The following is a 25,358-nucleotide window of genomic DNA, read 5'->3' as shown; positions in this document are numbered from 1 at the left end:
TAAGCTCATTGACAGACATAGTCCTCCTTGATTAATATCAACTCGGGTTATACTGCCCTCTACAGGAGTAGGACTAGACAGGAAAGAAAACGTTCTGGCCACACCCTAAGGGCAGTCCCAGAGGGTATATCCTCTCACTTCCTGCTACAGCAAATCAGTTATGTCACAAAGCAGTGTTTAGAGAATTTAACCCAACCCAACTCAAAAACAGAGGGGCGGGTACTACGTCTGTCAATGAGCTTAAGAGAAAAGGATTTTACGGTAAGATTTTACAAAAATCCATTTTTCTCTGTCGCTCATTGACAGACGTAGTCCTCCTTGATTAATATCAACTCGGGACGTCCCAAAGCAGTGCCACAAATGAGGGGTGGGAAAATGGAAATCAAAATCCAATCTATTAGGCCCAACTGGTGCCAACTAGAAGTTTAAAAGGCTCATCAATCAAAAGATGAGACTCAACAGAAATTCCAACGGAAAAAAACCCTCGAGGTAGACCACCGGTCTCCTCAAATTGCGGTCTGCAAAACCTTGCGGCCAAATGAGGCATCCACCGATGCCATCACATCAACTTTATAAAATTTTGTAAAGGTATGCACCGACTACCAGGTAGCCGCCTTGCACACCTGGACCACTGACGCCTGATGGCGCTAGGCCCAGGAAGTACTGAGCGCTCGAGTGGAGTGCGCCTTAACAGGGAACGGAGGATTCCGACCCTTAATAGAATAAGCCTGTACCACCGTCTGTCTAATCCATCTGGAGATAGTCGCGGCAGATGCAGGCAACCCCTTTCTGGGGCCATTCGTGATCACAAAAAGTGAATCCGTCTTACGGTACGATTCCGTAGTCTTCAGGTATACCCTGATTGCCCGCACCACATCCAAGGAATGCAACGCACATTCCCGAGGATGACTGGGCTTAGGACACAAGGAAGGTAGCACAATATCTTCATTCAGATGAAAGTCTGAAAACCACCTTAGGAAAAAAAGATGACTTCGGATGAAGAACTACCTTATCCCTATGAATCCCCAGATATGGGGAATGACACAATAATGCAGCCAGTTCTGACACCCTGCGTGCAGAAGTGATAGCCACCAAGAAGGCCACCTTCTGGGATAATGTAAGCAAGGGAATCTCCCTGATATTTTCAAAGGGAGGTTTCTGAAGAACTGACAACACCAAATTAAGATCCCAGGGTGGTAAGGGCGCGCGCACTGGCGAAGCCAAGTGCTGCACCTCCTGGATGAAATTCCGCACCAAGGAATGAGTAGCCAGAGGCTTCTGGAAGAAGATTGCTAACGCTGAAACCTGACCCTTGATAGTGCTCAAGGATAGTTTCTGCTCAACCCCCTTTTGCAGAAAAAAACAAGATTCGGGTCACCGAATAGGTACGTGGGGGAAAACTCCTACGATTCACACCACGCAACATAAGCCTTCCATGTGCGATAATAGACTTTGCTGGAAGTTGCTTTTCTTGCTTTAATTAGAGTAGGAATAACTGAAGCTGACAATTCCTTGTCCTTCAGTACCTGGGTCTCAATGGCCAGGCCGTTAAAGCCAGCGACTGTAAAGCACGATGGAAGATCGGTCCTTGAGACCGCAGATCCTCCCTGAGAAGAAGTCTCCAAGGAGCGTCCGCGACTAGTCTTGCCCAAGTCGGCGTACCCTGCTTGACGAGGCTAGCCCGGAATTACCGGGATAACTGGAGTTCCCTCCACCTCTATCCTGCGGAGAAATCTCAGCAGTAACTTGAGAAGGGGGAAGACATACAGTAGCTGATACTTCCCCTACGGGGCGCTCAGCGCGTCTGCTGCGTCCGCTAGAGGATCGCGGGCGCGAGCCCTGTTGAGCCAACCTGCCAACAGATCCATCTCCGGGGTGCCCCAATGAAGGGACAGCTGGTGAAATACCTCTGGATGAAGAGACTATTCCTCTTGATCCAGAATCTGACGGCTGAAATAATCTGCCTGTCCACCCCCATGATAATTATCGCGGAGAGAACTGGAACAACTGTTCCCCCAATAGGAATGTTGGCCACTTCTATGGCCGCCAGGGCACTCTTGGTGCCCCTTGGTGATCGACATAAGTCATGACCGAGGCATAGTCCGATTGGATCCGAACCGGGCTGCCCTGGAGCTGCTCGGTCCAGTAAATCAGACAAAGTCTGATCGCTCTCAGTTCCAACACATTTATCGGTAACCTGGAATTTATCGGAAGAAATTACTTCCCCTGGCTGAGCATCGGAGACCGAAGCCACCAGACCAGAGCCTCCCTGGTCCGCTCGCTCAATCGGATCCGATTGTCCAGGGAATCGGGATTCCGATTCTATATGAGAAGAATCTCCTCTTTGGAGAATTCGGGTATGAGACTGGGCAAACGGTACTGCCTCTAAAGAGACGACCATCAATCCCAGCCAGTTGACGGACAGCAACATCCGAATCATTGACTGAATCTTCTGGAGTTTCTCCGCATGGAGAAACACTCTTGCCAAGGATGTATCCAAAATTAGGCCCAGATAGTTCAGTCTCCTGGTGGGAACCAGGGATGATCTTTGGGAAAAGCAACGAAAACGCTGATGTCCTGCAAAGATGGGGATATGAAGATAGGCATCCTAAATATCTATGGACGCCAGGAAATCCCCCTGATGCAGGGAGGCCACCACTGTATGGATGGACTCCATCTCTTCCAAGACCAGAATTGGACGCACCTAGCCCTTTTTCCTGGGCATTGTGAACAGGTTCGACTAGAACTCCTCCAAGGAATGGAAACTACCACTGCTTGTTGCATCAAGCTGTCCCCCGCAAAGCTTTTTAAGCGACCCGGGGATGTCGAATATTGGAAGGGAAGAATCGCACCGGTGGAAGTGATCGAAACTCGATCTTGTATCCCGACCATATGACCTTGCGAACCCCTTTATCCGGGATTCTGGAAAGCCCTGGATCTGGAAACCGGTGAAGACGTCCCCCCACCCTAGAGATGGATGGGGCCCATTCTGTCAATCCAACGGGATAACAGTGGCTTTATTTAGTCTGGAAATCGCTGAGTCCACTATTGGTGGTACTGTCCATCTTTGTAATGAGAGATTCCTCAAAATGATAGCGTCTAGGAATGCGTTTGGAAATAGCAGGGGCTCGTTTACGGACGACCCCATTTGAGCAAGGGAAACCCTTCATCATTTTGGTAGGCTTGCTAGTACCACAAAAAGGAATATGAGTCTCAGCTACCTCTGCCAGTGTGACCTCAAGATTTAAGGTTTCCCGGACAGACAACTAGTGCTTCCACCAACGCTTCTTGTGCTATGGCGGAGGCAGAAGCGTCCTCCTCACTGTCTGAGGAGACCGTACCTGAGACAACAACCCCAGAAAAGGGGCTGCAATGACCAGCTCAGAATCCGTATCTGAAGTATCAGATGACATAAGGGTAGGCGGGGGTCGCTCTTCTTGACCCCCATCCCTGACAGGCTACCTCCACCCGGGATACCAAAGACTCCAAAACTGCTGAAAATGCATCATCACAAATGGGGTACTGGAGGGTCCTTCGGCCACCCCGAGGGGATCAGGTGGGGATAACATGTGTGGCAGGGTTCATGTAACAAGGCACTTGCCAGCAAACACAAAAAAATTAATTGCAAGAAAAAAACTTTTTTTTTTTTTTTTAACTTAGTCACCCAGCGCAATAGCGCCCCTCAGTCTACCTGCTTGGACCCCTCAGAAAGAGAGAGAGAGAGACCCCAAGGCTCACCTGATGCACAGAAGTTTCTTATCAACTTGCTTCCAGCACTGTCTGTTACAGACAGGAAGTCTTTGGCTTGCTTTCCCTGGGCCAAGGAGGCGGCTCCGCCCCTTTACACGCCTTCCAGCGCCTCCCAATTACTCCACGAGGTGTTTGGTCACCTCAAACATGGCCGCCCCCATGCTGGAGACACGAGGCTACGCAAATATGGCGGCCTCGTGCGATCTGCAAGAAAAAATGGCGGCGGTCTGTATAGGATAGCGGCAGCTTGCAAGCTAGCAGCGACCTGCGGGAGGTGTGCATTCGGCCTGTGCGGCCTACGGGAATGCCTCGGCCTGCGGGAGGTGTCCTCGGCCTGCGGGAGGCTGTGCGGCCTGTGGAAGTGACCGGCTTTCTGGAGGGATAGCGATCTGTGGCTGCAGTAACTCAGGCATAGGCATCGGCCTGTGTACACACTATGACAGGTAGGATACCTCTATCCTCATGGTAATGCCTTTTAGTAGTCTGCCACTGACTTCAGTCACCCTTACAGTCATATAGTGACTTTAGATCGTCAGCTCCCAAACCAAGCCTCCTGGTTTCTATTCACAAAATCACACTCAAAATTGGGGGATCTGTGACCTGTTCTAGGATAGAGGGGAGACCCAGAAACTGAGTGTCCGACCATCCCAGAGAGGGGCCCGCGTCCACCAACAAACCCGACAGGGGGAGAGGGGAACATTCTACTCACCATACCGGAACCAGGCGGGCGCCAACTCCTGACAGAACCCCTCTCCACCGGGGTGGGGGGGCTGTCGACCAATACGGACGCCGTGACTCTGTTGGTCATTGGCGTCCAGGCGAGACGTTTAACTCGCAGGGTCAGTCCCCGTCCAGTGGGACTATGTCGCGGCCGACCCAGCGCGGAGCTATGGCCTGAACGCGCTCGTAGGCTGAACTGGGGTGACCACTGGATCTCAACATCCAGCCCGTCGCCCAGTTTCAGCGTACTTGCTTGAAGATCTCACAGGAACACTGGAGAAAAAAAGCTGTCTAAAAAAGTATTTCTAAAAAAAAATCCTGCCAGGACCGAAGATCCTAGCAAGGAATCTAGGTCCTTACTCCTAACTAGACAGAAAAAAAACTGATTTGCTGTAGCAGGAAGTGAGAGGATATACCCTCTGGGACTGCCCCTAGGGTGTGGCCAGAACGTTTTCTTTCCTGTCTAGTCCTACTCCTGTAGAGGGCAGTATAACCCGAGTTGATATTAATCAAGGAGGACTACGTCTGTCAATGAGCGACAGAGAAAAAAAGAGCACTACCTGTACAGGAGGATTCCGGAATATAGGTTTTGCTATGTGGAGGACACCTGCTGTTGCCATGTCACATTACAGAAATATAATCACTGTAATAACTTACTGTGTTTAAGTGTAGTGAAGTGAACACGGTGTCCGCTTGTGTTCCCGGCCTGGGTGCTAGCTACCACATAAGCAGTGTACAAAGTTTTCGGTTTCAGGGATTGTAAGGTGTATTCATAGACATCACTTCTCACTGTAGCAACTAGAATCAATAAAATTTACACTTAAATTGTTATTTATATTCAGTCTACATCATTACTGACAACTCCTTTTTAGCATTTGGATCCATTATATACCCCACTTCTGCGCTTTCTATAGCAGCCCTCTTTTGGGGCTCTTTACACGTGTGCATTAGGTGATTGTATTTGAAATCTCTCACACTGACTTGTACAGTTGCACTTTCTTGAGCAATCCGCCTCACGTGAGGGATTTATTAATATGAATAACTTAGCAGACACTGGCCATTTTACTGGGACACGGCATATACTGCAGAAAAAGTCATATGAAAAAAAAAAATCATTAAATAATTCCTTGTCCGTGTTATAAAGACTTAGGGTTTGTTTTAATAAAGGCAGATAAGCTATTCACTTTGTAAGGGATTTTTCCTTCCAGAGCTTAGTGAATGAGGTTATGAAACACTATGAATTGTCACCACATTCACTAAGCGAAGGGAAAATTCCCTTGCAACGTGTCTATGTCTAAATAACATGGACAAGGAATTATTATGATGTGATCTCTTCTAGTTTAATTATTACTTTATAAGACTGTTCAGAGATATGAGCATGATTACTATCAGTTTAGATTTGATTCGTATTTATTATAAAAAATTATTATTTGTTAATGAACCTGTAGTCATGAAATCTTCACTACAGTACATCTAAAAAGGTATTTACAGGAATACACGCTCAATAAGAATGTAAAGAAAATGGGCATATTTTATGCCCAATTTTCCCCATGGGGTAGTTAACAGGGCAGTTTATTTATAAATTAGGTTTAGGCCTATTAAATGAGGTAAGTAGGTGCTAGGTATAGGCTGAGGTAGGCCTGGGTCATTAAGGTCATTTGAACTTTTGACCTGGCATTCCTGAGGCTATTTTCCCGCTCAGCAGAGGCCTGTAACTAGGGAGAATTTTGAACTGCGGGGTTTTCCCGCCCAATAGTAGCCTTGTATCTGGGCAGTTTTTGCGGATTATTCTTTTTCCCGCCCAATTCAGAGCTCTCAGAGCAATAAACCGGCCGGTTCTGGTTCAGAATTGGGCTTTATAAAGGGGCTCATTGCCGCCTTTTGTCAGTCAGTCATCGCTAAGAAGACCAAGAGGATTGAACTTCAGCTTCTATCAGCTATTTTGAGGTGTTTCTCCCCGGCTTCTCAGAAGATAGGACTGCGGGTCAAGACTCGAGTGAGCAGCTTTCAAGAATATCGGCTGTTGTGCCAAGAAGGCTGAAGTGTCTCACCGTGTCAAGAGCAAGATGAGCCTGATGAGACGTCTTATCGAGAGGGCCGGCGGCGTTGGAGGCGACGAATGGATCCGTCGGTGTCTGGACCTGCCGTTGGAGGATTCGGTCAGCCAGCCTGCAGATGTCCGAGCGAGAGGACCCATCGGTAGCGGTGGAGGCCGGAGGAAGTCTTCCAAGCATGTCGGAGTCCGGCGGAAGAATGATGGCGTCCACGGAGCCGGAGGAGGAGGAGCGGTCGCATTCGTCAATGCGCAGCCGCGGAAGTTCCGTCACCTCCGGTCGTGACGGGGTCGCCGGGAAGCGGAAGAGGACGCCCCGGCAAAGATTTTCTCCCCCTTCTTCTCCCCACAGGAATCCCGGACAGCGGAGGGAACAACGCTCCACAAGTCAGCGGAAGAGCAGCGGGTCAGCGGCAGCGGCAGGAGCGGGACGGGCAGCGGCAGCAACGGCATCGGTAGCAGAGGCGGCGACAGCAGCAGGACGGCCGGCGGGTACGCAAGCGGCCGAAGAAGGAGGAGGACAACCATCCACAAGTCAGCCCACCAGGGTGACAGGTGAGAGGAGCGCTAACCTGTCTGCAAATAGGCAGAACTTTTTTCCAACAGGTGAAGCAGAACGGGAGCAAGGAAGTAGCATCGCCAGGGACTATGATTTTCAAAGCAGTGAGTCTGGCAGTCGGCCAGTTAAAGAGGATATGTTTAACCGGTTTGGAAAGTTTTTCTCTGACTTCAGTACATTAATGGGTAGAGTTGATGATTGCAATAGACACAATGCTAGTGAAGTATGGATGCCACCTAGTGGCGAGTTTAGAGAAGATATAATTAGGGATTCCAATGTTGAAAAGAGTGTCAGCTCTTTTAGGCTAGCTCGGGAGCAGAATTTGCCTGAGGTGGCCTTAAGGGAACCGTTGACATGCGAGGTCTCTTCCCTTGGCTTTCATTTGTCGGAGGCCATGAAGGATAAGATTTGGCAAGGAGCCTTTATTGATATCCTCTCATTATTACCGTCTTCCAAGGAGTTTTTCTCCAAAGCTGACAAGAAAGATGAGGAGGATAGAAAGCGTCCAGTTACAAAATCATTCAACAATTGGCTCCAAGCATTTTTTATTTATTCTGCCGTTGTTTGTGAAAAGTTCCCCAACAAAAGTTTAGGACTGTTACAACACATGGATATCATATTAGAAGCCTATAGGCATTTTGGCGGTACAGCATGGTACAGCTATGACGTAGCATTTAGGCAGAAGCTGGCCGTGCAAACCCAACCTTAAGTGGGGTGTCAAAGATGTTAGTCTATGGCTGGACCTTTTCCTTCCCCAAAAGCCATTTCTTGCTAGATCAAATTTCAATACACAACAATCCCAGCAAACGGTTACTAGCTTTAAAAAAGGGGTTTGTTTTAACTTTAATGAGTCACAATGCCGATGGCCTGGCTCATGTCGTTACAAACACGAATGCGCCTTTTGTTCAGGGGCGCATCCAATTGCCAAATGCTTCAAAAGGATGCAGTCGGCAAATCAATCAGCCGGTGGAGTTCCCAAAAGCTTCGTCCCCAGTGAACCTCAGAAGCATGTTAACCTGGCTTCAGCTGTACCCCGACAAGTTGAAGGCTGACCTGCTGTTTGAGGGTTTTAGTGAAGGTTTCTCGCTCCCCTCTTTCGAAGGTCAAGGCTGTACTTTTGTGCAGAATCTAAAATCGGTTAATGGTTTAAAAGAAGTAGTCCTAGATAAGATTCATAAAGAAATCAGTATGGGAAGGGTTATGGGTCCATTTACCTCTCCTCCGTTTGAGAATTTTCGGCTTTCCCCCCTGGGGATAGTGCAGAAAAAGGAGCCTAATTCTTATAGGCTCATACATCATCTGTCCTATCCTTAGGGAGGATCGTTGAACGATCAGATAGAGGACGAATGGGCAACGGTGCAGTACTCTTCATTTGAAGATGCGTTAACTAAGCTTAGACGTCTAGGTAAGGGGGTTCTGATGTCTAAAGCCGACATCAAATCGGCTTTCCGGCTTTTACCAGTTCACCCAAAATGTTTCAACTCCTTAGGTTTTTTATTTGAGAAATTATTTTATTTTGACAGATGTTTACCAATGGGGTGCTCTCTGTCTTGTTTTTATTTCAAGTGTTTTTCTTCTTTTTTGGAATGGGTGGTAGCTCAGAAGTCGGGTATGGATAATATCATTCACTATTTAGACGACTTTCTTTTCTTGGGTTCAAGTGGGACAACGGACTGTCTTTTTCTGCTGAATACTTTCCAAGATATTTGCAGAAGTTTTGGGGTCCCCTTGGCTCACGAGAAGACGTCTTTGCCATCCACGCGCATAGAATTTTTAGGGATAACGATAGATTCTCTTTTAATGGAATTCAGTCTCCCAGAAGAAAAAGTCACAAAATTGACCAGATTACTCATTACAGTGATCCGCAAACGCAAAGTTTGCCTGAAGGAAATGCAATCGTTATTAGGTTTATTGGCTTTCGCGTCTAGAATAATTCCTTTAGGTAAACTTTTTTCTAGGAAATTGTATCTGGCTATTTCAGGTTTAAAATCGCCTTCAGCGCATGTCAGATTATCTCACGAATTGCGTGAGGACATGTTAGTATGGACGCAATTTTTGATAGGCTTTAACGGGAAATCAATTTGGCAAGAAGACTTTGTTTTGGATTCTGATTTTTGTTTATATACTGATTCGGCGGGTTCTGTGGGATTCGCTGCCATCTGGCGGTCCCACTGGTGCGCGGACAACTGGTGTAAGAGATGGGTTTCTTTGGGTTATACGAGGAACAGCGTGCTGATTGAGCTTTTTCCTATTTTGGTGGCGCTTGAAATATGGGGTCACCATTATAGGAACAGGCGTTTGTTAATTAGCACAGACAATAAAGGCGTCATGTTCGCCATCAACTGTCTGTCAGCGAAATCCTTGCCAGTAATCAAATTGTTGCGATTTTTAGTTTTTAAATGTTTGCAATTGAATATTTGGATAAAAGCAAAATACATCCCTGGTAAGGACAACTCCATGGCAGATTCTCTGTCTCGCCTACAGGTAGAGAAGTTTTTCAGCATATACCCAGAGGCGGATCGATCGGGCTTTCCTTACCCGCAACACTTATGGGACCTGGTTTAGAGAGTATCAGCAATAATATTAACAAGTCTTTGGCCCCATCCACCCTAGCTGGATATCAGTCGGCTTGGGTCATGTGGGTGTCTTTTTTGCATGAACGTGTTTTGGAGCCTAGTCAAATCTCTGAAAATTCAGTTTTATTATTTCTTAATTCTCTTTTCCTGAAAAGGATGTCTTGGTCACACGTCAATAAAATACTGGCAGGGATCTCATTTTTTAACAGGCTTAGGAACTTGCCATCCTGCAATTCTTATTTTTCAGTAAAACAAGCTCTTAAAGGATATAGGAAAAGTAACCAATGCAAAGACCTTAGAAAGCCAGTTACTTTGGAGTTGCTAGAGCAACTTTGCTACACTTGCAATTTGGTTTGTTATTCGGAATTCGAGTCAGCTTTGTTTCAGGCTGCATTTAGTCTAATGTTTTTTGCCGCTCTGCGCATTTCCGAGTTAATCCCAGATGGGAGATTTAAGGATGCTGGCCTTTTTGCATCTGACTTGATTGTTTCGGACCGCAACGTTCATCTCTTTATCCGCTATTCAAAAACGGACCAATTGGGCGTAGGCAAATGGGTTACTTTAAACAGTTTTTCAGGTTCCAAAGTTTGCCCTGTCATGCTGTTAAAAAAATTTCAAATGATCAGGCCAAGGTCGAGTGAGTTATTTTTTGTGCATATGTCAGGTAAACCATTGTCCAGGTACCAGTTCAACAGTGTATTTAATAAATGTTTGCGCAGGCTGGGACTAGAGCAGGACAAGTTGTCATCCCATTCGTTTAGAATAGGGGCTGCCACTGAGGCAGCTAGGTTAGGTTTGACAGGTACAGTACTTAAAGGTATAGGTAGGTGGAAATCGGATGCTTACTTGTCTTATATTCGTCCTAATACTTTTTCATAATCTCTTTAGGTCAACAGCGGGTGATTTGGATCCTGGGGCATTCCTATATTCACTGGGCAAGATTGAGAGCTGAAGGCAGATCTTACAAGGAAAACCTGGGTCTGGATCTCAGCAAGTTTAAAGTATTTTGGTTTAGCAAAAGAGGGATGAGATGGTCCGAGTTTCGGTTTGCAATTTTTAGGTTGTTGCAGTTTACTTGCCCCCCGGATGTGCTCATTGTCCATCTCGGGGGCAACGATGTAGGTAAGGATAGGACCCTAGACTTGATCTTTAGGATAAGGGATGATTTTCAGTTAATCAAGTTGCATTTTCCCAACATCTTAGTAGTTTTTTCCGAAATTGTCCCAAGGCTAGCATGGCACAAGTTTAAACATCTTAAACCACTGGAGAAAATAAGAAAGCGCATTAATAGAGCAGTTGAAAAGCTTTTGCCTCAAATGGGTTTCTTTTCTTTTAGGCACGTAGAATTAGAGGGTTGGGTGGATAGTCTATACAGGTCGGATGACACCCACCTTTCAGAAATAGGTTTGGACATTTTTAATTCAAATTTAGGCACGTGTATTGAAAAGGCCGCGGTGTGGGGGTTGACAGGAGGAAATTAATTCCCTCCTGTCTTTTGGATAAAGTTTTGATGATGTGTCATTTAATGGCACCCGGATCTTGGTGATCGGGTGGCTTACAGTTTTTCATATTTGTTATATTTTAAATATTTATTTATTTATGTTTTATTATAAATAATAAATGGCCGCGGCCTAAATATTTTTATTCCAACAAAAAGAAAGGTGTGGTGTCAGTTATTTATTGAGTATAGTTATAAGTTTTAGGGTGATCCTGGATACTACCCCATGTAAAGAAAATGGGCATATTTTATGCCCAATTTTCCCCATGGGGTAGTTAACAGGGCAGTTTATTTATAAATTAGGTTTAGGCCTATTAAATGAGGTAAGTAGGTGCTAGGTATAGGCTGAGGTAGGCCTGGGTCATTAAGGTCATTTGAACTTTTGACCTGGCATTCCTGAGGCTATTTTCCCGCTCAGCAGAGGCCTGTAACTAGGGAGAATTTTGAACTGCGGGGTTTTCCCGCCCAATAGTAGCCTTGTATCTGGGCAGTTTTTGCGGATTATTCTTTTTCCCGCCCAATTCAGAGCTCTCAGAGCAATAAACCGGCCGGTTCTGGTTCAGAATTGGGCTTTATAAAGGGGCTCATTGCCGCCTTTTGTCAGTCAGTCATCGCTAAGAAGACCAAGAGGATTGAACTTCAGCTTCCCCCCCCTCCCCTCCCTTGGATGTCGCGGCTAAATTTATTATTTAAGGGTCACCTTTGTTGTTGCAAAGGGGGACAATATGTGCTTATATTTAAGAATTAATATGGATAAAGTTTTGATGATGTGTCATTTAATGGCACCCGGATCTTGGTGATCGGGTGGCTTACAGTTTTTCATATTTGTTATATTTTAAATATTTATTTATTTATGTTTTATTATAAATAATAAATGGCCGCGGCCTAAATATTTTTATTCCAACAAAAAGAAAGGTGTGGTGTCAGTTATTTATTGAGTATAGTTATAAGTTTTAGGGTGATCCTGGATACTACCCCATATAAAAAATGATCGATAATGTGCAAAGTGCAGTGACCATTTCCTATAGTTAAATCAGGAAAAGATTATTTTGGTTACTTTGGATCTTAAGCACACCCAGCAGCGTTTCACTGGACCACTATCCCTCAAATACCTTTTGAATTTGTTGAGTTTGTATTGATAAATGTTCTTACCAGATTCATGTCCATTGAGAGAATTGTAAACAACACCAAATGAAGTTAAAAATCCATTGGCGTCATCTTGTCTGATTGGATCCCATTTGATTGTTGCCTCTGTTTCTCTCAGGTTTACTACTGTGGTATTTGGACCATGGAGTGGAGCTGGAAGTAATAGTTAAAAAGGATTACCCGCAGTGGAAATGTATTTCTCATACAAGGTGTGTTAATGCTGTCTTAATTAGCATTATAATGATGGAAACACAGTTTATGACTATGAAAAAAAAAAACAACAATAAGAAATTAACTTAAAATACTCAAAGACATTAAGTGAAACTATGGGCAAAATTAAAAAAAAAAAATACATACACTATATGCTGCAATCTGTCACTATTTACACAGTAGTTTTTAATTTTTCTAAATTTCTTTGTAACATAGGTTTATAGCCTGTTTGATTATATTTTTCCACTCCCTGTAACAGGGTGACAACAATGTCAATGTCTACAGTAAAATCACACAGTAGTGTTGTCACCTATTCAAAGTCCTTCTAAATCTATGCATTTACAAAGCATTAAACAAATTAAATCCTAACAACACTTTTAAGGACTTACAGCAACAGATAATACATTGTTATATGGCTTGTCCCAACTACCCTAACTGTAACTTTTACCACATAGCTTGCTCTGCTTATAAATATTGAAGACAATGCCATCATTACTGTTGTTAAAGCGGAGTTCCGGCCTCAAATACCTTTTTAAACTAAAAATACCCCTATAATACTAATCCATCGCCCTTTACAGAACCGCTATTCTCATACTTACAAGGTGTACGGTATTGGATTTTAGTCAAAATCTTACTTTTAAAAACTCTGTCTGGGCGCGGCCATCTTGGATGTGGGCATCTGAAGCCGCAGTGTAATCTGCTGTGCCCTTCTTCCTGATTTCAGGGAGTGTTCTGGGAGTTCTTCCTGATTCCAGCCTCCTGGGAGTGATGACAAACAGCTCCCAGGATGCAATGCAAAAGTGGAAGTGATGTCGGTGGCCGTGGCCACAGAGGGGGGAGAAAATGCCAAATTGTTGATCAGCATAGCGAGCACTCCAGGAATCACTAAAGTTGCAAAATAGGCCGGAACTCCACTTTAATTAGTTACCAGCATAGAGTAGAATGGAGGAGCTCTGGTTAATAGAACATTTAAAAGGAAGTTGATTAGATTGATTTACTAAAGGCAAATAGACTGTTCACTATGCAAGTGCAGTTGTACTCTGCAAAGGAATTTTTCACCAGAGCTTAGTACAGGAGGAGAAGCTCTTCTGACTTATCATCATCAAACCACGTGCAAGCAAAAATGCTGCTTTTTTTTTTCTTTTCTTGCGTTTGGGTATTCTTTGCGAAGCTTCTCCTCATTTACTAAGCTCTGGAGTGAATTATCTTGCAGAGTGCACTTGCAAAGTGAACAGTCTATTTGCCTTTAGTAAATCAGCCCTAATGTGTGGTTATTGAGCCCTGGACCAAGGGGGTTTAAATTTACTCTTACCTCTTTTCCTTTCCCTACTCCTTTGTTTCACTATATTTATTGTCTTTATTTCACAACACTTTTTTGGTGAAAAAAATACTTCCATTTAAAAATAAAACAGGTACAGAAAACTTGGAAACACTATGATGCATGAAGCTTGGGTTTGCCCTTTGATATATGGTCCTCAGGGATTCATCCCCATCCTCCCATATCTGATTTGTACAGTACGGTGATAAATAAGCTTCACAATGTTACATGCTGTTACCTTTTTTTTCTCACATACAGTTTCATTCACAGAGGATGTACTGTACTGTACGTCATCTTGCAACACCAAATGTTGGGTAAATAATGGCTCTTATCACATGTATCTCCCTGTGCCAGATCCTATACTTGTATGTAGGTGTACAATTGCCTTTTTCTTAATAAATGCAAATTTCACCAGAAAACTGGGAAGCTCTAGCAGGGTTCTCTCACCCCATAGCTCTTACATAATGGAAATGAAATAATTCCTTACCTGCTTCCTTGACATAGAAATAGCAAGTATAAGGAGCTTCCACCTTCTCCTCTAGTATCGGGTAGACTGAAATTCTATACCGTGTGTACGGCTCAAAGATACCTAAAGGGGAAAATGAAAATACATTGAACTTCCATGCCCATCAAACCTGTTTAACTGTTTAATGTCTCCTCAGTTTCCTACAAGCTAGTACTGATACATTTTGCTTCCGACAAAATGTGAAAGTAAAGTAAAATGAATAAGTACAATGTACATGTTCGATATCATGGCTACCATAGCATTATGAGGGAGCCTGTGCTGTCATTTTAAAAATAGGATTGTGTGTTATTCCTCCATCTCTTATTTTTTGCAAGCATCTAGAGATATGATAAGCTGGGTGGGCAACTTTGCCAACTACAAAAACAAAAATCTGTTTTGTATGGCCTGACATTTTGCATGATCACCATATGACATGTGAAAGTACCAAAACAATTTTCTCCTCTAGAAATCCTTGGCTTTAGTTATCATGTTCCCATTTTCAACTGTCTAGTCATGTAAGGGCAAGTGATCAGGATGTATGTACACTATATTACCAATAGTATTGGGACGCCTGCCTTTACACGCACATGAACTTTAATGGCATCCCAGTCTTAGTCCGTAGGGTTCAATATTGAGTTGGCCCACCCTTTGCAGCTATAACACCTTCAACTCTTCTGGAAAGGATGTCCACAGGAATGTTTGACCATTGTTCCAGAAGTGCATTTGTGAGGTCAGGCGCTGATGTGGATGAGAAGGTCTGGTTCGCAGTCTGCGCTCTAATTTATCTCAAAGGGGTTCTATGGGGTTAAGGTCAGGACTCTGTTCAGGCCAGTCAAGTTCCTCCACCCCAAACTCACTCATCCATGTCTTTATGGACATTGCTTTGTGCACTGGTGCGCAGTCATGTTGGAACATGAAGAGGCCATCCCCAAACTGTTCTCACAACACAGAGCATGAAATTGTACAAAATGTCTTGGTATGCTGACGCCTTAAGAGTTCCCTTCAGTGGAACTAAGGGGCCAAGCCCAACCCCTGAAAAACAACCCCACACCATAATCCCCCCACTTCACCAAATGATTTGGACCAGTGCACAAAGCAAGGTCTATACAGACATGGATAAGAGAGTTTGGGGTGGAGGAACTTGACTGGCCTGAACAGAGTCCTGACCTCAACCCGAAAAAAAACACTTTTGGGATGAATTAAAGTGGAGACTGCAAGCCAGGCCTTCTCGTTCACATCAGCGCCTGACCTCACAAATGCCTTTCTGGAAGAATGGTCAAACATTCCCATAAACACACTCCTAAACCTTGTGGACAGCCTTCCCAGAAGAGTTGAAGCTGTTAAAGCTGCAAAGGGTAGGTCAACTCAATATTAAACCCTATGAACTAAGACTGGGATGCCATTAAAGTTCATGTGTGTGTAAGTGCCGGTTCACACTGTTCCGACTTGTCAGGCGACTTGGTCGCCTGACAAGTCGTACTCCATTCTGTGCAATTGGAACGGTTCTAATAGGAGCGACTCAAGTCGCTCCAACTTAGAAAAAGGTTCCTGCACTACTTTTGGGCGAAGTCGGAGCGACTTGCATTGACTTCCATTATGTGAAGTCGGTGCAAGTCGCGCCGAAGTCGCGGTGCACGGCGTCTTCATTAAGTTGCCCCGAAGTCGTGTCGCCATAGTGTGAACCGACACTTAAGGCAGTAATATAGTGTATAACAAAACTCCTAAAGATGATACTGCAAATCCCAACCCTACCATCAAAAAAGTGGATGTGAGGGTGAGGAATGGTGGGATTTACCCCTCTGTAACTTCAATCTTAGACAACCCCTTAACATAGGCATGTAAAACTGAATTAAAACAATGGGCCAAATCGAGTGGAATAAATCTTCAAAGAGGCTGCAGCTATTTAAAATGAATGTAAACCACAACAATGTACCTTTCTTTATTGCTTCTTTTTTGGTGTGTTAAAAATACAATTTAAAGAGTTTTATTATATCTGTTTGATTAGTGCAAAAAAAAAAAAAAAAGATCCGTTGATGCTGCTATAAATGACACATTCCTGTGATTTTATTAACATTGTTCCCAGCTAACTCTGTGCACTACATAACATGTTATGAAAAAGAGAAGAGTATGAGGTTTTCTATATCCCCTGTCCTATGCTGAACACACTGCTCCTCCATAGATACAGTATGGTGATTATGCATTGTCACCCTAGATAAGGAAAGGGTTTACTGGCATTATCACCAGGTAAAAGGAAAAAAGCCTGAAAAAGAAAAAAAACGAATACAACCACCTAAGGATCATCGAAGGCCTGATAAGCTGCAATATATATTTTGTATGTCTGGGTTAAGCTAGGATTTAATTTGAAAAAAACATTATAACTATGTATTTAAGGGGCCCAGTAGGTTAAACACGTTGACCTAAGCTCAGCTGCTGCAGCGTCAGGGGAGAGCGCACACTGTGCATTCATGGTTTATGGATGAAGCAGTGCTCCTGCAATATTAGGGGTGAGTGCTCAGCATACGGAGCATCCTGGAAACTAGACAGGTTGAAGGAATGGTTTCATATTGTACAAAGAAAGGGGTAACAAAGCATTTCTGGAATATTGAGAAGCAAATTACACATAGAAGTGTAGCTTTTGTAAAGTATAGAACGGCTGGCCCCTTTTCACTTACCATTTCTAAACAGAGGGCTAATAAGAAAGAACAAAAAGGCCACATGTGACCCAGAAAACACTAGTTTTATGTGCCTGCCTTAGCAGCTTGATCCAATCACACTGCCTTCCTCTTCTTGTAATGCAAGCTTTACCCAGATTTGTTAGGTTCAGGGCCTTGTTTAATGATCCCAGATGCCAATTGTTCTAGAGATGTGTGTCAAACCATTACCTTTGTCTCCAGTCCATTCTAATGAATTTTCCACTTGTTGAAAGGATATATTCGTACATGGGTTCAGTATGGAGTCCGTGCACCACTCTACTATATGCGTCTTTATCCTCATGTCTGTAACATTCCAGATCATAGCCACCGTTTCATTCATTATAAATACCTGAGCGCTGTGAATCAGGCTTTGAGCTAGAACATAAATTGTGTAAGATGAATTTAAACCTGTGTTTCAAGTATTTACAACTAAAGACAATATAAAACATAAAATACACTATAATCATTTAAAATGCAGTAGCCCACAGCAAGCTCTCCTCCAATGAAAGACTCACTGTCCACAGTGTTAAATCTTTTATGTTACCTGTCAAATTATTAAAAAAAAAAAAAAAACACACAAATAATAAAGCATCTCAAGTTAAATATATAGTTTATATTCCCTGTCACATTATTAAAAAAAAACACAAATAATTGAACATCACTAGTTAAATGCATAGTAGGTTAACTGAAAATATATGTGAATTGCCTTATTATTTTCAGTTAACTTGAAACTTTGTGCCCACATACACAGTGGGTCATGGTGTAAGAACACTACTATAATAACCTAGAGCAGAAAGCTGCCCCCTCCAAACATTTTAGAAAGATTGTCATCTACATGGTAGTGGTGACTGTAGCACCGCAGCTGGTTACCATGATTTGCAGTAGTATAATCAACTGTGTACTCATCAGTGGAAGACAGGGTTGGGTGTTGTGGTAGCTAGGATTACCCCTGATTCATATATTCTTCTCCAAAGCCTGGATTTTCATTTTCCAGGTACCAAAGTTTGGTATATTACATCTCAACCAGGGTTCTTCTAGAGCAGGAGTCCTCAACCCTGGTCCTCAGGGCCCACTAACAGGCCAGGTTTGCAAGATAACTGAAATAAATCCCAGGTGATATAATTTTCTGCTCAATGATTGCAGTATTCTAGTCTGCATCTCCCCAAGGTAATACTTAAAATCTGGCCTGTTAGTGGGCCCTGAGGACCGGAGTTGAGGACCACTGCTCTAGAGCCCGTGTCAAACACAAGGCCCGCAGGCCAAATCTGGCCCTCCGAGCCTTTTCATGTGGCCCTCGCACCTCTCCTACAGCTGTAGCACCCCCCTTGTCTTAGCAGTTGGCAGGAGAGAGCACAGAACTCCTCCTACAGATGCTGCGCCTCTCTCTGCACCACCACCTCATCTCTGCCTCCTAGGTTTTAGCATTCAGCAAATTCCGGCAGCTAATTTCTTCCTTCCTCTGGTCCTCCTACAGACCCTACACTTTCTGCTTCCCAGCTCCACCCCCAGCTTCTTTCCAGCAGCAGCACATGGTAAGGGGGGTGGCACTGTGATAAAAGGTAGGGTGGGGGACTCTTGACTTCTGAATTTGGTGGGGCTTGCTCTGGACATGTAGTCTTACAGATACAACTGGCCTTTTGAGGGTAACCATAATGCTGATGCGGCCCTAAATAAAAATGGAGTTTGACACCCCTGATCTAGAGGATGCTAGGGGCTTGAGATGTGGCCGATTGCCTTCCCTTCTGATACCTGTATACTTTGGCAGAACCAGCTGCAAGACATTGATTTTAGTAGGGATTCCCTGAGATCTGAACATTTTTTCAAGTGTTCCTTTCAAGGGTTCCTTCAAGATAAACAGATTGACAAAAGCTTATAAAATACAATAACTGACAATCATCCAATTTGTTACATATTTAGGTTGAGCCAAAAGAATTTTAACCATTCTGCTTTTACAGAGCTGTTCCTGTTATAAGGAAAATCAGTGAAAAGCAAGATGTAGACAGAAGAACAAGCACTGTAAGGCACAGGTATATACCCCTGTACTTATACTTACTCTTTAGACGGCCCCTTGGGTCCCCCTGAATTGTTTATGCAATGTCAGTATCCTAAAGATCAAACACCATGGTCAGCATCCCTCAATGTATTTCACAAACCTCAACATTCTATCATGTGGCCTTAGCAGTAGATTGTGGGATGTGGTAAGGACATGCCTATACTTTAATTTTCTGAAAATTAATATTTGCACTGGTACTTTAGGGGTGGTCAAAATAAAAAGAATGGAAAATGGGAAGTATTTGAGATCACTTGTTCTATGTGCATCATGGTTTCTATTTTTTTTCATGTCAACTTTCATTTAGGCTGATGCTGTCCCAAGTACTCACAATGCTAAGGAACAAAAAGTGTCTTTACAAACTTCTGTATACAAGAAGGAAAATTACCATGCACATCCATTCAGTGTCAGATGATACCTACTTTTTTCATCACTGGCTGGGATTCTTAGTGTAGCACTTGGAGATGATCCAGCAGAGTTGTAATAGATCACAAATATCATGTAGGCTTTTTTAGATAATCCCAGCACCATTTCATTCTGTCTTGTTGTTTTATTCCGGAGAGCAAATATGCTATTTTCAGGGCGCCATTGTACAACAAACCCTTGTGTTATTCCAGATTCTTTCACATTGGACTTGTCCTATGGAAAAATAATAATATAATTGCAGTATACACTATTTATTAAATGGTTAAAAATGATTTTAAGAATTGATATCTTTTATTAAAGTGGAACTTAAAGGAGAAGTTGGGCCAAAGCTCTTTTGGTCCTACTTCTCTTGGGGATCACAGGAGTTCATTATTCTTGATCTTTAAGGATAGTCTACAGACGGGTATGATGCCAGCTGATTGGAAAAAAGCCAATGTGGTACCAATATTTAAAAAAGGGCCGAGATATATCACGGGTAACTATAGGTCGGTCAGCCTATCAATAGTCTGCAAGATTTTGGAGGGGATGGTAAGGGACCACATACAAAACTTTAGTAATGAAAACTGTATTATTAGTAGTAATCAGCATGGATTCATGAAAAATCGTTCTTGCCAAACCAATCTATTAACCTTCTATGATGAAGTGAGCTGCCACCTAGATAAAGGTAAACCTGTGTATGTGGTGTATCTGGACTTTGCAAAGGCCTTTGACACCGTTCCCCACAAACGCTTACTGTACAAACTAAGGAATGTACAGTGGGGATCGAAAGTTTGGGCACCCCAGGTAAAAAATTGTATTAATGTGCATAAAGAAGCCAAGGAAAGATGGAAAAATCTCCAAAAGGCATCAAATTACAGATTAGACCTTCTTATAATATGTCAACAAAAGTTAGATTTTATTTCCATCGACACTTTCAAAATAACAGGAAAAAAAAATGGCGTCTGCAAAAAATTGTTAACGGTGTATATGGTGTGTATCCATATATTGCTGGCATTAGAGAGATTACACTAATTTCCTGCTCAGGCGATAATGGGTTCACCAGACAGGAAGTGAAAGAAAAATCTGTATCAGGGGATACAGACAAACATAATTTTTCCTGTATAGTAGAAGACTAGAACACCTATCAGTTTTTTATTTCTTCATACTGTATGTCCCTGTTGTAGACTTTCCTTCCGTTCCTGTCTGAAAGCATTGTGATTGGGACAGTAGTGAGGGGATAATAATAATAATAAAAACTCAAGGGATTTTCAGATAGCAGTGCATACCCAACAGAGGTTCTACTCCTTCCCCACCCTATTTAGTAACTAAAAAAAAAAATGGCTCCCAAAATAGTATGTTAGCATAGACAAACCTTCCACATCAAATGTACCAGTCTTGTATTGTTCAAATTAGTGATCACTCTCCAAAGTTCAACATTGTGAGAAGGTGCTGACAGTGAAAGAAAATAAAAAAAACAACATATTTCTAATTAGATGCATGAGACTGAACTTTCACACCTCTATAGGACCGTGTGATTTATATGCCAGTATCAACAACGGGACATGGAATTTCACAGCTATAGCTAAAAAGATTTTGCCATAAGCATTCACTAAAGCCTAGTACACTGGCTGACATTTTGCCTGTGTGTGCAGCAGCCGGTTTGACAGAAGCCAGCCGACCAGCTTCTGATCAGTGCTCTCAGCCAATGGCTGAGAGCGCTGACCGGAGTGTTCTGGCGGAGGGGCCGTCCCCTTATCAGAACACTATAGCTTAGCAGGGGAGATCGCTGTACAAACAACAGATTCTTAGTACAGCAGCTCCAACCTGAGCTGTCAGTTTGTATTTGTGTGTACAAGGCTTAAAGCGGTTGTACAGTTAGGATGATAAAACACTGCCATCCCCTCTGTTTAATCAAGATGCATAGCACTATGTGTCCATTTTTTTTAAATACTAATAAAGTACCTTATCTCACAGCAATAACTTGACAGTGACATTCCTCTGCTCAGTTTCCCCCCTGTAAGGAATGCGGAGGGAGGGGCTGAGATAACCCTCTAACATCAGCCAACCAGCAGAGGAAGGTCATGTGACCGCTGTGAGATAAGGTATTTACGATTCGAGTTTTAAAAAAACGGACATCTAGTAGTTTAGATCCTGATAAAACAGTGGGGGTGCAAGCTACTTTTAAAAGGTATTTCAAGTGACAGGGAAGATCAGTAAGGGGGATGGGGGCAAGGAGGGGTATCGCTCTCACACACAGGCATCGGAACTGACAGGCAGGGAGGGGGGAGAGAGAGCAGAGAGGAGACAGCGTGATGATGGAGGCACGTATGCCGAGCACCGTATCATAGATCAGGAGCCATGATTATCATGGACAGCAGAGACAGGGGGACACAGGAACAGGCAGGGTCAGCCAGGTATATTACATTATACAAAGTGACAAATTACACAGCACAAGCACTGTGCTGTTTATCATGATTTAAAGAAACAGGATATATATATATATATATATATATATATATATATATATATATATATATATATATATATTTTTTTTAGGGTTTCAAACGCTTTAAGATGTTGGGTAGAATGGGTGGTGTACACCACTCCATACATTCACAAACCTTTACTAAAGTGTCTATACTGATAAATAAAAATATCCTGTATGGTATAACCATATCGACACAGACCTTCTGGGTAGGTATGTCCTTTGTAAGGGATTAGCTCAGTAGTGGGGTGTGTAGGACCCCCTTGATGGGTCATAGCACAGTGAAGTAGGCACGGACAGAAAGTGGGATCTTTGCGAAAGCAACACTGTGGTTTATTTACATGTCTGTGTTTACAAAGTGCAGGTATCAAAACAGGTGAAATAAAACATAACAGAAAATAAACCCTTGCCAATTTGGGCATCTAACTACAAAAACCAGGAACCTGACTACTTGGTCTGCCACAGCCTACTGCTGCCCAGACACTCGACGGTCACACAGAAATAAACAGAGGCTTTTAGTCACAGAGACTAATGGGCCATACACACTATACATATTTTTTCTTTAGATTTACCAAAACCATAGGATATGAGGTCAAATCTAAACACTTTTAATTTGCATGCAATCCGGCAGGCCCTTGCACTACATAGTTGAAGGTAAATCTAAAGGAAATCTAACAACAAAAGTTGTATAGTGTGCATCCAGCTTTAATCTCACCACTCGGAGGTATTGCTGCACCCCAGTCTACCATGCACGGCAATCTGGTTCCAGGGTAGAGCCCCTTCCCCAAGTATCCTGGGAGTTTTATAGAGCCCAGAGTGCTTGATCTGTTACACCTGAGCTCGTTAACCCTTAGGCCCCTTTTACACATACGGTACGTTCAGTTCAGTCAAGTCAAAATGTATCACTTTTCCATCCATTTTTTTATCTGTTTTTCATCCATTTTTCGTCAGTTGTTATCTGTTTTTCGTCAGTTGTTATCCGTTTTTCGTCAGTTGTTATCCGTTTTTCGTCAGTTGTTATCCGTTTTTCGTCAGTTGTTATCCGTTTTTCATACGTTGCCATCCGTTTTTCATCCGTTGTCATCCGTTTTTCATCCGTTTTTCATCCGTTGTCATCCGTTTTTTTGACGGATGAAAAATAGGGCACTCATCCTTTCAAAAAACTCAAATTTACGGAAGCGGATGAAAAACGGATGTTAACGGATGATCATCCGTTTTTACATAGAGATACATTGATGTCCGTTTTTCATCCGTCAACGGATGGATGAAAAACAGACAAACGGACCGTATGTGTGAGGGGTCTTATTGAGCAAACAGGCTCACTACACAGCACAAACACAAAAGCAATCAGTGTACAGTATGGACCTGGGACAAATATATCTCCCATCCTTGACACAACCCATAGAGTTCCCTGGCTTCCTCTGTCACACTTTCTAAATTGGCATACACCTACAATAAAGAGACCCTGTCGCCAATTAACCACTTCTGGACCGGAAGATTTTCCCCCTTAATGACCAGGCCATATTTTGCAATTCGGTACTGCGTTACTTTAATGGACAATTGCGCGGTCGTGCGATGCTGTACCCAAATAAAATTGATGTCCTTTTTTCCCCACAAATAGAGCTTTCTTTTGGTGGTATTTGATCACAAAAAAACTATATTTTTTACATTCTGCTATACGACATTCTCAAAAAAAAAAAAATGTAAAAATCTATTTTTTTTAACATTTTAGGCCAATTTGTTTACTGCTACATATTTTTTTGGGTAAAAAAAATTCCAATAAGCATATTTTGATTGGTTTGCGCAAAAGTTATCGCGTCTACTATCTACGGGAAAGATTTATTTAATTTTTATTGTTTTTTTTTTTTTTATACTAGTAATCTGCGATTTTTAGCGGGACTGCGACATTGCAGCGGACAAATCGGACCTCCTAACTGACATTTTTGACACTTTTGGGGGGACCATTGACATTACTACAGTAGTCAGTGCTAAAAATATGCACTGTTACTGTAATAATCACACTGGCAGGGAAGGGTTAACATTGTGGGTGATCAAGGGGTTAAATGTGAGCCTAGGGGAGTGATTCTAACTGTGGGGGGGGGGGGGCGTGGCTTGTGAAATGATCAGAGACCTGTGATCTTATATAGAAGGATCACAGGGGCTCTGTGATCATTCCAGGGAGAACGGTCAGCTGTGTTTACAACAGCCGACCGTCCTCTCTCAGCAGGGAGCGATCGCGGGTGTCAGGCGGCAATCGGCAAAGCTTCCCCGCTGCCGACTGAACAGTTACTTGAGCTGGCCTTTGTACATAGTACATGACCAAATTGTAGTACTTTTAACCCAGCCATATAATATTCAAATCTCGCCTGGTACAGCAAGGACCGGATGAGATTTGAACCAGCTTTGGGCCAGCTGATTGTATCCAAGTCAATCCATTAATTAGTTTAGTAAAACTCGCTTGTGAGGCATGTCCCCTTCAAATACACTATATTGTCAAAACTATTGGGACACCTGTCTTTACACGCACATAAACTTTAATGGTATCCCAGTCTTAGTCCGTAGGGTTCAATATTTAGTTGGCCCACCCTTTGCAGTTACAACAGTTTCAACTCTTCTGGGAAGGCTGTCCACAAGGTTTAGGAGTGTGTCTATGGGAATGTTTGACATTTCTTGCAGAAGCGTATTTGTGAGGTCAGGCACTGATGTTGGAAGAGAAGACCTAGCTCACAGTCTCCATTCTAAATCAACCCAAAGGTGTTCTATTGGGCTCAGGTTAGAACTCTGTGCAGGCCAGTCTAGTTCCTCCACCCCAAACTCACTCATTCATATCTTAATGGACCCTGCTTTGTGCAGTAATGCGCAGTCATGTTGGAACAGGAAGTGCCACCCCCAAGGACTTGTCAAATTTAGTGATCACCCCCAGCACTACAGGGCATGGTGATCTTCTTTCCAGAGTGCCATCAAAGGTCTAGATCTATCCTGCAGGGAACAGATAGATCTCCTCATAAAGTGGCTTGGCAATGATTCTGCTGAACATGGTAAAAGGATCAGAGACATTAATATAAAACCACCCTGAGATAGGCCTTAAAAAAGCAACTGGAGCAGACTGGATAGATGTTTTGGCACACCAGAGGCTATAGAGGGTACACTATTTAAAAGGATTGAGGACTTCCCAAAAATACCTAGGAGAGGTTACCAAAGACTCAGAGAATTCCGTGACCTGTGTATGGAGTACAAGTTGCTAAAGCAGAAGGAGACTTATGCCTCGTACACACGCAATGATTATCGGCTGACCTATCGGCCGTCTTTTGTCCAGTGTTGTTGTGTTGGTTGAAATGTGCTCTAGACTGCACACAAATTTTCTCGGCCAACAACAACCAACTTGAGAAG

The 25,358-nt window shown here is 43.2% G+C and overlaps 1 protein-coding gene across 1 annotated transcript in view; it reads right to left on the bottom strand.

Moving 5' to 3' along the window:
• The window catches only part of IL31RA (interleukin 31 receptor A), a gene marked incomplete at its 3' end in the record, with an annotated part of 127,450 nt that overhangs the window by 11,277 nt on the left and 90,815 nt on the right, over positions 1-25,358 (bottom strand). Inside the window, exons 8-13 of the mRNA XM_082243878.1 lie at positions 20,856-20,932; positions 19,501-19,717; positions 17,218-17,403; positions 14,318-14,419; positions 12,309-12,455; positions 5,128-5,268 (exon numbers count right to left, since the gene is read on the bottom strand). Of these exons, the coding sequence (XP_082100004.1) occupies positions 5,128-5,268; positions 12,309-12,455; positions 14,318-14,419; positions 17,218-17,403; positions 19,501-19,717; positions 20,856-20,932 (870 nt within the window). The remainder of the gene's footprint in view (positions 1-5,127; positions 5,269-12,308; positions 12,456-14,317; positions 14,420-17,217; positions 17,404-19,500; positions 19,718-20,855; positions 20,933-25,358) is intronic.

Source organism: Pelophylax lessonae, assembly GCF_965119305.1.
Source record: "Pelophylax lessonae genome assembly, chromosome: 1".
In the NCBI taxonomy this organism is placed as follows: domain Eukaryota; kingdom Metazoa; phylum Chordata; class Amphibia; order Anura; family Ranidae; genus Pelophylax; species Pelophylax lessonae.
This window is presented reverse-complemented; position numbering and strand designations above follow the sequence as displayed.